The following is a 15,243-nucleotide window of genomic DNA, read 5'->3' as shown; positions in this document are numbered from 1 at the left end:
AAAAAAAATTTATACACGCACACACACATACATATACATATATATACATACATATATATACACATGCGTTTATTTGCGTAGGATATTTCCAGAAAGATACACAAGAAACTTCATGCTGACTGTCTCTGGGGAAGGGAACTGGTGGTTGCTGGGGGACAAGGGTTGGGGGGAGACTTCTCTCAATATCTTTTTGTGCCTTTTGAATTTTGAATCATGTGAATGTATTATGTATTTGAAAAATATTTTTTTAAACCCTATATTAAGCATATTATGTCTGTGTCGTAACTTTGCAGTTTTACTTAGATTACAATTTTTTAGTTACTGTTGGACAGTTAAAATTTTTCTTGTTTTAAAAATTTTTTTCCCTTTCCCTTGGGAATGCTACGATTTCCAGCATTTCTGGTTAACCAAGCTGTTAAGTGCACCAGAAGGATAAATTTGGAACAGTGTACAGAAATTGAAACCCTGAGCCTGGCTTATTACAGCAGCCCTAAAATTTTGAGGGTAAGAATTATTTTGAAGTGAAACTTGATTCATTGGGTTTATTTTCCGTTCTTTGTACCCTTTTAAAACATAAGTAGAGCATCATTTCAATACATGATTGACACTCAGAATTTTTCTTCTCCAGTTCTTTGGTATACTGATACCAAAGATATTGAAATAATCACTTAAAATAATTTTTATTTTTATATAGTTAGCTCATATTTTGCTTCCTTTTTTTTTTGATTTCATTCATTTTGATGGTAACCAATAGTCTGTCTCCTGAATTAAAATGACCTTTATTAATAACCAAAACCTTTAGAATTATAAAAACATCTTAATGTCTGTCACGGGAATGATCATGTTAGCACCACAAAGTTATCTTTCTGGTTGGCAGATGAAATAAACACCCAGGAAAGGACAGGAAATATGTTTGCTGGAGAAGAAGAGGCCCCTGTGTGAAGAGGCCCCTTCTTCCTGGTTACGGTGACTGAAGCCTGAACTGAATAGATGAGAGGCCACTGGCCTGCTTGGTGGGTGATGTGAAGGGCTGCAAGGGGAGAAGACATTTTTCAGTGATTTAAAACTATATGATTATTTTGAAAGCCCCCTTCCCCTTCTGATTTCCGGAGTGTGGTGACGGGGGCGTCCATGGCACCTGTATTCATCTGGGCTTCAGTTTTCAGAATCAGGTTGAATCTTTCCTCTCCCTGCCCTTTCCCTCTCCCTCTCTCCTCAAAGTCAGCCATCTATGCCTGTGAATTCTTCCAATTCGTGTGACTTCTCACAGTTGTCCTGGAAGCATTCCCTCAGGCGTGCAGGCACAGTTCTTTTTCAGTTTAGCTCCCCCGCCCCACGTCCACTCATCCCCCTCCCCAAAGCTCCCATTAGCCTAATAGGGCATCTTGGGGTTAGAGAAGAAGTGGGGTTGGCAGCGTGGGGACAGGAATGAAGGGAGGTGGAGCCCTTTAGGAAAAGAGTTCCAGCGGTGCTGGGGAGGCAGGAGCCTGGCCCCGAGAGGGCTCGGGCTACAGGCAGGAAGGCCACTTAGGAGACTGGACATTGCCTGGGCAGGCAGTGGTGTCCTTCCGATGAGGACAGGCGCAGCGCAAGTGACCAGGAGGATGGGAGCCATGTCTTCCCTACAGTGTTATGTCACTGATGACCATATGGAAAATACTGCACAATTACACTGAAATGTGGAGGCTTCCTGAGACTAGCTCTGCTGGGCTGGTCTCCTGAGCTTCCATTCAGAAGGAAATGAATATAGAAGGGAAATGTAAAGTTATTATGACACAGATACAAAAAATATATAGGTGGCAAGTCTTGATTAAGGAAATTCTGTTTTCCTCTTTGAGAAGTCTTTAATAAGATGAATGTGCCCTTTAACCCACGGTCTGAAAAAGCAATAAAAATGCTTCTTTTTGTTGTACTTAACAAAATTTGTTGTTCTTTTTATCTAGGTGCCTGGTTCAGGAACAAAGGTAAGAGTACTTCTTAATGGAATTATTGTCTTACTTCGGAGCGTTTGAAATGAATACACTTATGGTCAGAAGGGTACCTTACTGCCAATAACAAAAACATTTGCCAAAAAGCAAGCAGAAATGAAATAGGGAAACTCCTTAGTAGACCATCCTTTTGCTATCACAAAAGGGTCAGATTTTCAAATTCCTTAGTTTTTGTAGTGCACACTTGTTCATGTTTAAATGACGTAGCTGTCTTGACTGACAATGGGTGAGATTGGCTTCTGTGATTTCAGGGCATCCCTTGATATCTTCTTGGCCTCTTGTCAAGAGAGCTGGCTAGCTCCCAGGATTCTGCCTGTCCAGTGTAGAAGATAGAAAGAAACCTTTTGCCCAGTGAATGTACACACCTGTGTAGGAGGTGTGCACTCTCAGTGTAGCTTCCAGTGTTGAGTTGCAGGTAGGTTCTATTCAAAGCCTTATGGCCCCAGCTCAGGGGCCCTATAGAACTGTGGTCAGGAGGCCACGGTCTCTTTGCAGATATGTCAGGGAGAAGTATGGTGGATCTACCTCTTACTCTTGGGGCTGCACCCTGTGCCTGCCTGTGAATACAGTCCCCAAGGAGGCCAAGGCAGTGGCCTTGTCGTAGTCTCCCAGAGCCTGTGGAATTGGTTGCCCTTGGTTCAAAAGTCAGCTTTGCTGTTGTTTTCTTGTGTGACATATGCCTCAGTCTCCCCAGTTGCAAGTGGATGGTAGGTCTCTGCTCCAGAGGCTTGATGTAAGGCTCGAGGGAGAATGCACATAATGTAAGACTTGGTGCTTGGTGCAGCAACTAGCACGCAGGAAGCACTGCGGACAGCAGTACCCACTGTGATTGATTTCATTACGTCTCTGGACACAAACATGTTTGAGGTAGGCATTTGGAAAGGAATGGTTGTGTGACTTTGGACTTCACAATACTGTGTGTGGGCCTGGATTTCCTCATCTGTGAAGGTGCTTTCAAACTTATTTCAGTTATAGTGCTTCTTCAAGTGAAAGAAGGGAGAGCCTTCCCTAGTGTGTAACATGGATTGAATCCAAAGCCCCTAGTTGGGGCTTCCCTGGTGGTGCAGTGGTTAAGAATCTGCCTGCCAATGCAGGGGACACGGGTTCGAGCCCTGGTCCGGGGAGATCTCACATGCCGTGGAGCAACTAAGCCTGTGCACCACAACTATTGAGCCTGCACTCTAGAGCCCGTGAGCCACAACTACTGAGCCTGCATGCTGCAACTACGGAAGCCCACGTGCCTAGAGCCCATGCTCCACAACAAGAGAAGCCACTGCAGTGAGAAGCCCGTGCACCGCAACGAAGAGTAGCCCCCGCTCGCCGCAACTAGAGAAAGCCCACGCACAGCAACGAAGACCCAGTGCAGCCAAAAACAAATAAATAAAAATAAATTGATTAATTTTTTTAAAAACCCAAAAAACAAAGCGCCTAGTTGGAGCAGGGGTGGGGTCCGAAGCCCTTTACCTGCCTGACCTCCCCATCTTTCTCCTTTCTTGGTCCCTGTGAGGAACCCTACAGCTCCCAGGGACCCAGTTTGAAAGTCATATAATAGACTAGCTCTCAAATACTTCCAGCCACTAAAAAGTGCCTTTATTATAGCATTCAAAGCTTGAACTGTCTGTGGGGACAACTGCCCTGTACGCCATATAGTGTTGGTACTAAGATGGTGCCTAGTAGGTACTGGGCACTCAGTGGGTTATGTGTTAATTGAATGAATGACTAAGGATTGATTCAATCAAGAAGGGAAGACCTATTGTGAGGGATAATAGGACGTTACTCAAAGGCACGTACTATGTGCCAGGCACTGTTCCAAGTGTATGTGTGTCTGCAGTCCTTTAGTTGTCCCAGTGGTTCTAGGAGGTAGGTCCTGTTGTTGGCACTCTGGCATGTGAGTCACAAAGAGATGACTTAGCTTGCCCAAGGCTACACAGCGGGGAAGAGACAGAGCTGGGACAAGAAACCAAGCTGTCTGGCTCCAGAGACCTTATTCTTAACCGTGACATTGGACTAGCTCTACTGTGTGCCAAGCCCTGAGTTTGGAAGTTTCACACACGTTCTCTCTTTGCGTCCTATGGCCACACAGTCAGGAAGTGGCAGACTGCGACTTCCAACTCACATCTGTGTGACACCAAAGCTTGTGCTCCGAAGGATATCAACTAATATCAGGGATGTGTTTAAATTCTTTTAAAATGCAGCTTCCAAGGTCTGTTAGAGGATGAGGAATATAAAAATCGGATCCAGTCTCCCCATTAATGGAAGCCCATTGTGATTGCTTGGAATTATTGTCAATATCTATTGAACCATCAGTGAAAGATTGTCATGGCCCTGTAGTTTCATTGTTAAGTATGCTTTACTTCTTTGCCAGTGGGTAGTTTGGGAATGGGATATGATTGAATAGGACATTCAGGAAACCAGAAGAGCCGTACCATTTTCATTCTTGTGTCTGGTCCAGTGGATGGTGATATACTAGTGCAGCTCTTGCCACTTACACTCATCCATCAGTCTTTACAAAGCCAACTGAACCCTTCCGTTTCTGCCAGCCACACCCACACACCATGGGAATGGCTCCATCAGAGGATATGGAACGGTGTGCACTTTCTTAGAACACAGTATCATTGCTGAATCAGGGCATGTTCAGATAAAGGAATCCAGGGTTATCTTTTGATGACTTGCTTAAGAGCTAATTAACCGGTAGCATGGGACTCCCTGCATAACTCTTTTTTTTTTTTTTTTTTTTTTTACGGTATGAGGGCCTCTCACTGTTGTGGCCTCTCCCGTTGCGGAGCACAGGCTCCGGACGCGCAGGCTCAGTGGCCATGGCTCACAGGCCCAGCCGCTCCACGGCATGTGGGAATCTTCCCGGACCGGGGCACGAACCCATGTCCCCTGCATCGGCAGGCGGACTCTCAACCACTGCGCCACCAGGGAAGCCCCCTGCGTAACTTTTAAACCCAGTGGTGCGACTTGTTATGCAGAGGATGTTGTGGTGACTGGTGTTGCCCTCCTGCGACTCCATCACATGACATCTAGTCTTTGCTTCTGAACCACGTCACGTTCTTATATTAGAGGTTTGACTTACAAGGATAGTTGCCGGTCTTCATGGTCATGGGAGCAGTATATAAGAACTCCTTGTTTATCTATAAAATTACAGCTTAAATACTTAATAATTTTGAATTATAAACAACGTAGTACATAGTTGAGGGCAAAGTTCAGAGCAATATGAACAACTAGATATAAATTAGATTCCTTCCTAAACAGTGGTTTCTAAGAGCAGGCATTTAGAGCAAACATCAGACTTGTCTCATGGTACAAAGAGGCCAAAATATCTAGAGGTTTGAGCCATTTAAAGGATTGCTTGGTGCTTTGTCACTCTGCTGGCAATGGCCATAAGTGAAAAATGTCCTTTAATAGCATTGGTCTAACCAGGGCTTCCTGATTTTGCTTTAAAAATTTGTTTGTCTCTGTTTTTCTTACCCATGATCCTACCACCCATTGTGTGCGTGTGTAAGGGTGTGTGTAGAAGTTGTGTGTAAACTGGGTCAAGCATATATTCAGAGAGGTTGTGGGGCTTTAGGAGGATGGACCCTGGGATTGTGTGAAGAATGTGCACGTGCGTGTATACAGTGAGTGTGTTTATCAGTAGGAGCTGTGGTTTGGAGGTGAGAGTGTATGTGTGCATTTGATGGTGTGATGGGAGTTTGTGTGTATGTGTGTGTGTGTGTGTGTGTGTGTGTGTGTGTTTGGGATATAATTCACGTACTATAAAACTTACCATTTTAAAGTGTACAATTCAGTGGTTTTTGGTATATTCACAAGGTTATGCAATCATCACCAACATCTAATTCCAGAACATTCTCACCACCCCAAAAAGAAACCCTGTGCTCATTAGCAGTCACCCTTCATTCTACCCCAACCTTCTCCCCCAGCCCCTGGCAACCGCTAATCTACTTTCTGTCTCTATGGATTTGCCTATTCTGGACATTTCCTATAGATGGGATCATGTAGTACGTGGTCCTTTGTGTCTGGCTTCTTTCATTTGGCACAGTGTTTTCAGGATTCATCTATGTTGTAGCATGTGTTAGTGCTTCTTTCCTTTTTATAGATGATTCTTTTTATTTATGATATTCTTTTGTATGGATAGACCACATTTTATTTATCCATTCATCAGTTGATGAATGACAACTGGGTTATTTTCAGTTTTGGGCTATTAAGAATGCTGCTGTGAACATTTGTGTACACGTTTTTGTGTGAATATGTTTCCAGAGGCAATCACTTAACATTTTGAGTATATCCTTCTCAGATATTTTCTTTGTGAATGTATTCATGTGTTTACATATAAATATCTGTGTTTTTGCAAGTGTGGAATTCTAGTATGCATATTGTTCTATAGCACGCTTTTCCCTTCTTGGCAGTGTATCTGTGGAGGTGTGTTTCAAGTTTTTCGTTATTTTAACCCATTCACCTCTGTTGTGGTGTGTCTTTAATAATCCAGGACTTTACTTTGCAGGTCCCTATCACTGTTCAGTCCATCATCATTCAATCTCTAAATAAAACACTAACCCGACTGGAAGACACTGACACTGATGTATTGAGGCCGCTGGTTCTTGTCGAGGCTGGGCATGATAAAATCTGCACTAACATCATCCTTGAGGTAGGCGCCCAATTTGGCTTTGAAAGTTTGCTCTGTTTGTGGGCGACTCAAGCTGCGTGGTGCTGAGGGGTAACTGGACACCCTCCAAAGGGGGCTCTGGCCATCCGATGGTATCACTTTTCTTGTCTTGGCCTCCTACTTCCCTTTATCCTATCTCATCAGAGGTCGCTTCTTTGTCTCTGAAATAATCGTGTAATTTTTCTCCACAAACCTAGTAACTTACAAGGATACGTCAAAATTTGTTGTTGCTGCTGTTGTGTTTGTTTGTTTGGTTTTTTTTAGATGTTGGGAGTAGGAGTTTATTAATTTATTTATTTTTGCTGTGTTGGGTCTTTGTTTCTGTGCAAGTGCTTTCTCTAGTTGTGGCAAGCGGGGGCCACTCTTCATCGCGGTGCGCGGGCCTCTCACTATCGCGGCCTCTCTTGTTGCGGAGCACAGGCTCCAGACGTGCAGGCTCAGTAGTTGTGGCTCATGGGCCTAGTTGCTCCACGGCATGTGGGATCCTCCCAGATCAGGGCTCGAACCCGTGTCCCCTGCATTGGTAGGCAGATTCTCAACCACTGTGCCACCAGGGAAGCCCCATGTTTTTTTTTTTTAATATTTATTTATTTGGCTGCGCTGGGTCTTAGTTGCGGCACACAGGATCTTCATTGTGGCATGTGGGATCTTTTAGTTGTGGCATGCAGGATCTTTTAGTTGCAGCATGCGGGCTCCTTTAGTTGCGGCATGCAGGATGTAGTTCCCTGACCAGGGATCAAACCTGGGCCCCTGCATTGGGAGTGCAGAGTCTTAATCACTGAACCACCAGGGAAGTCCTGCTGCTGTTGTTTTAGCACATTTATCTGCACAGATAGGCTGATTACATTCTGCTCAGACCAGCTGATTTGGAACTTATGTAATTGGGCACAGAAAGGCTTAGATGCCCCTGTCTGTCAGCTGGGGCTGATGCTGAGATAACACTTCCCATGATCCGATTGGACAGGAGAGAAAAGCTTTAACACGTGGAGAAGTGGGAAAGGATTTGCCTCCTAGATACATGTTTTTTTATCTGAGTTATTAATACAGCTACAGAAATTTATTGGAAACAGGTGTATTTGAAGTATCATTTTGTTTTTTAGGTGAAGTATATCCTCACGTATACAAATGCAGGTGAGATAATAAAAGCTGATGTCTTTGTTCTTCTGGGAGCGGTTAGCAGTGCGATGGTTCCATTCCAACAAAAGTTTGAAATTTATTTTATTCAGGTAAGTTTGATCAGTTTTGTATAAGTATGTAATTGCCAAGTATAAAGAAATCATGACTTAGTGGGGAAAAAAAAATCAAATTAGAAGTATTACCACTTCTAACCATTTGTATGGAACAAAGGACTTGCATGTATCCTGTGGAGCTTGTAATGAAATCAAGCCAGAGTCCTTGTATCTTTTCCATTTGGGAATAAGATGCTCTTCCATGTGAGCTTGTTCTTTTACAGCATGATGTACTCCTACACTCAGCAGATATATTTATAGTTCTGAGTAGGGAGAGAGATTCTTTTATTGGTTGGTAATCCCACATTATGAAAACCATTTCATTTTCTCTCTGCCATTTCCTTATTAAAATGAGAATTACTGGGCTTCCCTGGTGGCGCAGTGGTTGAGAGTCCGCCTGCCGATGCAGGGGACACGGGTTCGTGCCCCGGTCCGGGAGGATCCCACGTGCCGTGGAGCGGCTAGGCCCGTGAGCCATGGCCGCTGAGCCTGCGCGTCCGGAGCTTGTGCTCCGCAACGGGAGAGGCCACAACAGTGAGAGGCCCGCGTACCGCAAAAAAAAAAAAAAAAAAAAAAAAAGAGAATTACTTGGGGCATTTCTGCATTGTCTTTCAGCAAAATACAAAGCCAGTTCCTCTCAGTGGAAACCCTGGTTATGTTGTGGGACTCCCGTTAGCTGCTGGATTTCAGCCTCAGAAGGGATATCCTTTTGGCACCATAGAGAAGCTTGATTCCCCTGTCCATGTGTGTGGGCTGCACTTCTTATTGCTGAGAGTCCTGAGGGCTGGACTCTCGCCAGAGCTTCCTGTGGGTGCCTCTGCCTGCACAGCAGGTAGGGCTGTGTGGAGCCTGACAGGGTGGAGCAGTACAGCGCAGGAGAGTGTCAGTGTCTTACAGTGAAAATCTTAAGACAGAAAGCTTGACAGACATTTAGAGGTATTTAATTTTATACTTAAACAGAGACTCTTAAACAAATTGAGTGATTTTGAAAATTTGGAGTTAATTTTGAAGGGCCTGTTTCTGAGAAGTTTTCTCCTGAGGATCTCCTAATCAAGGAAAACAGTTATAACTATTTTTTGCCTTCTTCTGGGAAGTAACTGTCAAAATTCCCGAGACCTAGAGAAAGGGATATTTGGGTCTCTCCTATGTGACTCATATGACACCATCTCTTAAGAATCAGCTGCTTTAGTACTGGGCAACTCCCTTAACCTTCTGTGAATGTCTGGGATTATGCAGACCACGAACAGATACGGACAACTTACTCTTCTTCGTAGCACAGCTGAGCAAGACTGCTTAGCAATAGCGGGGATCCGGACCCCAGTATTATTTGGTTACAACATGCAATCTGGCTGTAAACTCAGGTAAGAGAGTAACTTGCTTCTGTTGGAGCCCATTTGTGTTGATCAGAAAACAAAGCATTCTTACCCTTTGCATTTTAATCAGAACTCTGCATCAGCTGACAGGCTCATTAGCATTATTATTAGTGGGTAGTAGCAACAGTAACAGTAACTTACAATGTTGTAGTTTTGGTTTTCTAATTTTAATTCTCATAACCGTAAACCATTTGTCATGATTCAAAGGAAAGTGTTACAACCCTTGCGCTTATCAAATATGGCAGAGTAAAAATCTCAAGGCTTCGTATGTTTTGTTTCTAAGGTGGCATAGCTCTTGAGTTCATAGCAAAAATATGTTCTCTGAAAGTCCTTCCTTTATTTCTGAATTTTAATGTACTCAGCACAACAAACCTAATGAGAGGCAGCCTGAATGTGATCTGTTTTTAATTTATCTTTTTATTATCAAACATAATGTAAAATGTCAAACAGCTCTTCATGGCTTGTTCTAAAGACAGCAGTTCTTACCTTCATTTCCCCCATCCCAGAGATAATCACTTGCAACTCTTACAGCTGATTTTTTGGAAATTTACCCCCAAATATTTAAATAACCCAACGTAATGCTACTTCTTGATTTTTTTGGTTTTATGACTTATTTATTTTTAATTTTAATTTTTTTATTCAAGTATAGTTGATTTATAATTTCAGGTGTACAGCAAAGTGATTCAGTTATATTCTTTTCAGATTCAGATTCTTTTCCGTTATAGGTTATTACAGCAATTGAACATAGTTCCCTTTGCTATACAATAGGCCCTTGTTGCTTATCTATTTTATTATGACTTTTTTTATTTATTGAGCTCCCACTGTGGAGGATGAAGATTTGGCTCTTTCTCCTTTGATCCCCTACCCCACCACCCGCTCACTTCCCATCCTTATGTCTCCCCAGGGTATCTACATCATTATTTTGGTTAGACCAATATTCACCATTTACATCATTCTGATTGCTTTAGACTAGCATTTCTCAAAGAGGGTTCCATGGGATACATTTCCATAACATGTCAGTAGGGGTAAGTCTGTGGTCCAGTATGTTTGGGAAACACCAAATTAAAGTTAAAAACATGATTCCTTACTAAGTAAGCACTTCTCAGAGTCTTCAGTACACCAGTGTACTTCAGGGGGGACATGGGTATGCAATAGTTCCCAAATTTTTGGTCATGGAACCCTTCTTGTACAGAGCCTCTCCATGGAATACAGTTTGGGAAACATTGTTTTGGATTCATCTCCCTGGCCAACCAAGATTTCACAAAGTGAGAGACACTTTCACTTAAAAAAATCCCCTTTTAGAGAGTGAGAAAAGAAACTAGAGAGAATATGCGTGTTGTTGAGGGCTGTAAAAACTGCAGGTACGATATTCTATAATCAGAGATGTTATGGGTACTAACACTGTATTAAAGTGATGCATTTTGCAGTTGTAACATAAAGGCTAATACCTTGTCTCTCATTTTTTAGTACTTTTTTGTGTACCAGAGAAATGTCAAAATAAAATATGACCCTGACACTTATTTAAAAAAAAACACAAAAAACTGCAGGTCTGAACAATCACCTCATTCGGTTGACCTTGTTTCCTTTCCCAAAAGACTGACCAAAGCTATCGCGTGTAGGCTGGTAGCGCAGAAGGTGGAGAGCCTGCTGAAGGGCCAGGGCTTCCCAGATTATGTGGCCCCTTTTGGAAATTCCCAGGCCCAGGATGTGCTGGACTGGGTACCCGTCCACTTCATCACCCAGACGTCCCACATGAAGGTAAAGGGGGCGAAGTTGAAGGCCACATGCTAGTGGTCTCTCCAACGTGCACCTGCCCCTCACTGTGGGGAGGTAGAGGCAGTGGGGGAGCTGGCGGTGGGGGGCTCTGGGTAGGAGCTTGGGCTTTGTCGTTAGATGAGCCTGGATCTTGAACACTGATTTTGCCCCTAGTTAGCATTGTCGCCTTTGGCCAGTGGTTTTACAGGTTTGAGCCTCTGTTTCCTCATCTGATAGCTATATTACTGACCTCATGGACTTGTTGAGAGTTAAATGAGGTAACATTCATGGTGCCTAGTGGTCACTCCATAAATGGAAACCACTACCAGTCACCATCCTATTCCTTGTTGGTGTTATGTAAGGCCTTCTCTAGGCATCGTGATATGATAGGTAAATGTCAGAACTGTTTCAACAAGACTTCCGTCTGCACAGCTGTCCCATCCGTTGTTCCCTGGTCTATAAAAGCAGTCCACATGTCAGAGCTTTCAATTCTAAAGTTCCCAGAAGAGTTTAATGGAAGTTGACGTCCTCCAAATAGGTTCTGGATCACGTGCGGTTCTTCTGCCCACCTTTTTCTTTTGTCTCAGCAGTCAGAGTGTGGGCCAGCCCCCGTCACCGCAGGCGTGCTCCCCATCTTATCCTTTAATTGCCCGGCTTTTTCTTGTCACAGTTTCTTCAGGCCTCTCATTACCTGCTTAGCACATTTATAGCGTGGGGATAATGGGGGTGAGGACTAGCTCCGATCCTGCCCTCCCCACCGAGTCCCCAGCAGGGACCCGTGGTTACTCAGTCCCTGCTGTTCACCTAAGTCTTGGCTCAGCTCTGCTGCCTCAGTGAACCAGGCAAATTGCTTCTAGTTTCTCAGAGATGGTTAAGACATCCAGTTATTACTTATCCCTCAGAAGGGAAAACATAGGTTGAGGGGAGAGGGGCAGCAGTGCAGACACTAGCACTGCTGGGGTCTGTGCTGGTCAGGGAGCTCAGAGGGCCTGGAACGGGTTTTGTACCAGCCTTCTAGGCATAGCCAGCACGAGAGCATCTGCTAAGCTCAGTTGATACCAGCTGCGTGTTGCATCTTTTCCTAATAACAGGATATTCTCAAGGATTTTTCAGCTTGCAAATTTCTTAAAAGGCAGTTTTAAGCCAAGGAATTCCACCTGTGCCTTTTTGGCAGGCACCAAATTTAGCAGGCCTGCTAGCTTTTCATGCCCTAAAGAGATGTATTTTTTTAAACTTTTTATTGTGGAAAAATTTCACACACAAAAGTAGAATACTCCAGTGGAACTCCATCTCCCCGTTGGGCAGCTTCAACATTATTACATTTGCCAATTGATGAGACTGTAAAGGCAGGAAAGAGGTCTGGAAGGCCCCCTTGCCCATTTTCCCCTTGGGGCTGAGCAAACAGGGGTCCTGGGCAGAGGCCTCAGGCCCAGGTCCCAGTGTCTAGCCTGAACTCGGGCAGCTTCATTGTGGCACCAGTGCTCTCGGTGCAGAGGGAGAGTTAACATCTGTGACAGCTTAAGATGCCGCCTGTATACCCCCATGTAGCATCTTAATTGCCAACTGATGAAATCAGATAAGTGACAAGGAAGCACTTAAATTTCCTCTAAGTGCATTTTAACATGATATGCAGTCAGGTTTAATTTCTGTCTGTTAATAATACCGTTCTCCCTCTCCCCCCTCCCCCCGTGCCAACTTCGCTCCTGAAGTATCTCTGAGGTAGATGTAAACAGGCAGGTGCAGTTAGAGCTGTTAAGGCCCTGGAGGTTCCACAGTTGGGTATTGGGGTTACCACAGCTGCCAGGTAATGCTGGCCTCTTTAGAGATGGGAAGGGATGGAAAAATTATGCTTTAGGTGTTAAAATATTTTTGGAGCATTGAGTACTTTAAAATATGTGCTTTTCTAGAGTCTATTCATCCTCTTGTTCAGAACATTTTGTAATAAAAACTCTGAACTGCAGATTAAGTTTGACTTGAGGTTGTTTAATACTCAAATTGATTAATGGCATTTTGTTTGGCAGGATTCTTGCCAGCTCCCAGTGGCGTTGGCTATAGAAGTGAAGTGGACTAAATACGGATCCTTATTGAACCCACAGGCTAAAATCGTCAATGTAACTGCAAATCTGATTTCATCCTCGTTTCCTGAGGTAGGCCTAATTTTAAAGGTATAGGTTAAGACACGAGTCCAGACAAAACTGTGATAGGTGAAATTTATTTTGTAAAAAAGATAATTAAAATTTAAACAATCTGGATTCTTAAAACAATTTAGCAGTCATTATCTTTTATTTGGAGAAAAAACTCCCCTGAACACAGGGGTTTTATTCACATTAACATTCTTGTTTAGACTTGATCTTTTAAAACTCTTGTCTTGAGTTGTGAATGACATCGATGTGTTAGGACAACCTGAGTGAAAATTGTATCTCTCCTCTGAGTTAATGGCTGATTAGCCCTCCACGTACCTACCAGATTCATGAACCAACAGTGGTTGGGTGAGGAAGGAAATGAAAGCTGTCCCATCTTTGTTATCCTGGTGAATACACTGGAGGGTAGGGCTTGCATCACTCTGATTTTTTTTTATTACAGACCAACTCAGGAAATAAAAGGACAATTCTTATTTCCACTGCGGTTACTTTTGTGGATGTGTCTGCACCTGCAGAGGCAGGCTTCAGAGCTCGCCCAACCATCAATGCTAGGCTGCCCTTTAATTTCTTCTTCCCATTTGTTTGACGTAAGTCATTAAATAGGGAAACTACACCACACCTGCCTAATCAAGCGCGTGTGGGGCCCAGGGCTCCTTGGAGACATCCCACTTTATTATACGTATAACCCTTGAGGTTGCCCCCAGACCGACACACTTCCCCTCTCCACTCACTTCCCTCCTCTCTTTTCTCCCTTTGGGAATTTCATTCTACTTGCTTTGACTTTAGAAGGGGTCTGGCTTGGCCATTTCCAGTACTCTCAGTACATAGGTCATATGCGGGAGCCAAGTTGCACCTTTGGGAAGAACGTAAAGAGAACAGACCTTGAAGTAGTGCAGGCGTTGAGGGTTTATCCAGTTTATTCATCCCCTGCTTTAATGTGAGTTATTTTTTAAAATATTATTTTTAGTGCTCGCTTCGGCAGCACATATACTAAAATATTATTTTTAGTTCAGGCTTTTCAGGTCCCGTTAAAATGAGTACAAAAATAGCAAGTGGTATAAAATCATGCAAGTAGAGTACAAGGCCTCACGAGGGGATCTTCCCCCAAATGTCACGTTAATTACAGTGGAGTCTTGGGTCTAATTGCTACTTCTGTACCAGGCACTGAAGCTAGCTTGCTCTCCAGCTAGTGGGCCGGTATAGGATGCCACAGAGTGATTCCAAGCAGTTGAACCTAGAAAGAATACAGTAGGAGGGCCTGCGGGAAGGAGAGAGTTTATTTTATACATTAATTGTACAGTAATTGAGAAAAATGTTGTCAGGGTGCAGAACTGGGTGGAGCCAGCTAAAAGTTGGAGGACGCAGAGGAGGGGCTGGGTACTTGAGAACAAGCCCCTTGGGGGACATTGTGATTAGCTCTTTAGAACAGCTTGGAAATAGAAAATATTTTTCTAGAATGTGCTGATAGCTAAGGTAGCTCTCTTTTTTCTCTTTTGTCTTTCAGAGTGGTCATATGAAAGGATGCACTGGTTCCTTAATATACGTGTGAACTGTGAAAACTGTACATTTGATGAGATTAAGTTTTATATACAGCTAGTAATTGTCCAGCTTGTTGTTCATTTTCAAGCAAGAGTCAAGTGTTCAGCATGAGAAAAATATAGTTTATGATACATTTGTTAAACAGTGTGGGGTGGGAATGGGATGGGACATTCTCAGTCACACCAAGGAAGAAATAGAGCCTCTGAAAGACTGTGTCCCCCAGAATCCGAGCTGGCAGCAGTGAGACAAAGCCATCAAAGCAAACCTCTCCCCAACGTGGCCCCAGGAGGGGCGGCTGTCTTCCTCGTCACAAGCCCGTGAGGCAGGTCTTCCCTTTGGGGTGGGTGGAGCAGGTATGCCTCTAGTTCACCTCACCAAGAAGTCCATGCTGTCTCAATAGCTTGTTAAGTCTTTCAATTTCTTGTTCCTGTTATTACAAAAAGCAGACAAATAACTGAATTTACCTTCTGAGCCTCACCAGGGATGTGGCAGTCACACAGTGAGCCGCAGACACGCACAGGGAAGCAGAGCTGAATGAAAGCCATACTC

At 43.7% G+C, this 15,243-nt stretch overlaps 2 protein-coding genes across 13 annotated transcripts in view; one reads left to right on the top strand and one right to left on the bottom strand.

The window, feature by feature from the left end:
* TCTN1 (tectonic family member 1) overlaps positions 1 to 15,153 on the top strand; it is a 29,418-nt gene extending 14,265 nt beyond the window's left edge. For 2 of the 6 annotated variants that reach the window (XM_030860316.2, XM_060310516.1), the window contains 10 exons: positions 395 to 504; positions 1,944 to 1,964; positions 6,496 to 6,639; positions 7,758 to 7,883; positions 8,502 to 8,587; positions 9,107 to 9,247; positions 10,855 to 11,017; positions 13,036 to 13,161; positions 13,598 to 13,742; positions 14,660 to 15,153. In XM_030860316.2, coding sequence (XP_030716176.2) covers positions 395 to 504; positions 1,944 to 1,964; positions 6,496 to 6,639; positions 7,758 to 7,883; positions 8,502 to 8,587; positions 9,107 to 9,247; positions 10,855 to 11,017; positions 13,036 to 13,161; positions 13,598 to 13,741 — 1,061 coding nt within the window. In that variant the 3' untranslated portion in view covers position 13,742; positions 14,660 to 15,153. The remainder of the gene's footprint in view (positions 1 to 394; positions 505 to 1,943; positions 1,965 to 6,495; positions 6,640 to 7,757; positions 7,884 to 8,501; positions 8,588 to 9,106; positions 9,248 to 10,854; positions 11,018 to 13,035; positions 13,162 to 13,597; positions 13,743 to 14,659) is intronic. The other 4 variants (XM_030860320.2, XM_030860319.2, XM_030860318.2 and 1 more) reach the window with 4 other exon arrangements.
* HVCN1 (hydrogen voltage gated channel 1) overlaps positions 13,211 to 15,243 on the bottom strand; it is a 30,901-nt gene continuing 28,868 nt past the window's right edge. For all 7 annotated transcript variants that reach the window (XM_060310520.2, XM_060310517.2, XM_060310518.1 and 4 more), the window contains one exon: positions 13,211 to 15,121. In XM_060310520.2, coding sequence (XP_060166503.1) covers positions 15,056 to 15,121 — 66 coding nt within the window. In that variant the 3' untranslated portion in view covers positions 13,211 to 15,055. The remainder of the gene's footprint in view (positions 15,122 to 15,243) is intronic.

The sequence above is a fragment of the Globicephala melas genome, chromosome 13, assembly GCF_963455315.2.
Source record: "Globicephala melas chromosome 13, mGloMel1.2, whole genome shotgun sequence".
NCBI classification, from domain to species: domain Eukaryota; kingdom Metazoa; phylum Chordata; class Mammalia; order Artiodactyla; family Delphinidae; genus Globicephala; species Globicephala melas.
The sequence above is the reverse complement of the archived record's forward strand: the minus strand, read 5'-3'. Positions and strand labels throughout refer to the sequence as shown.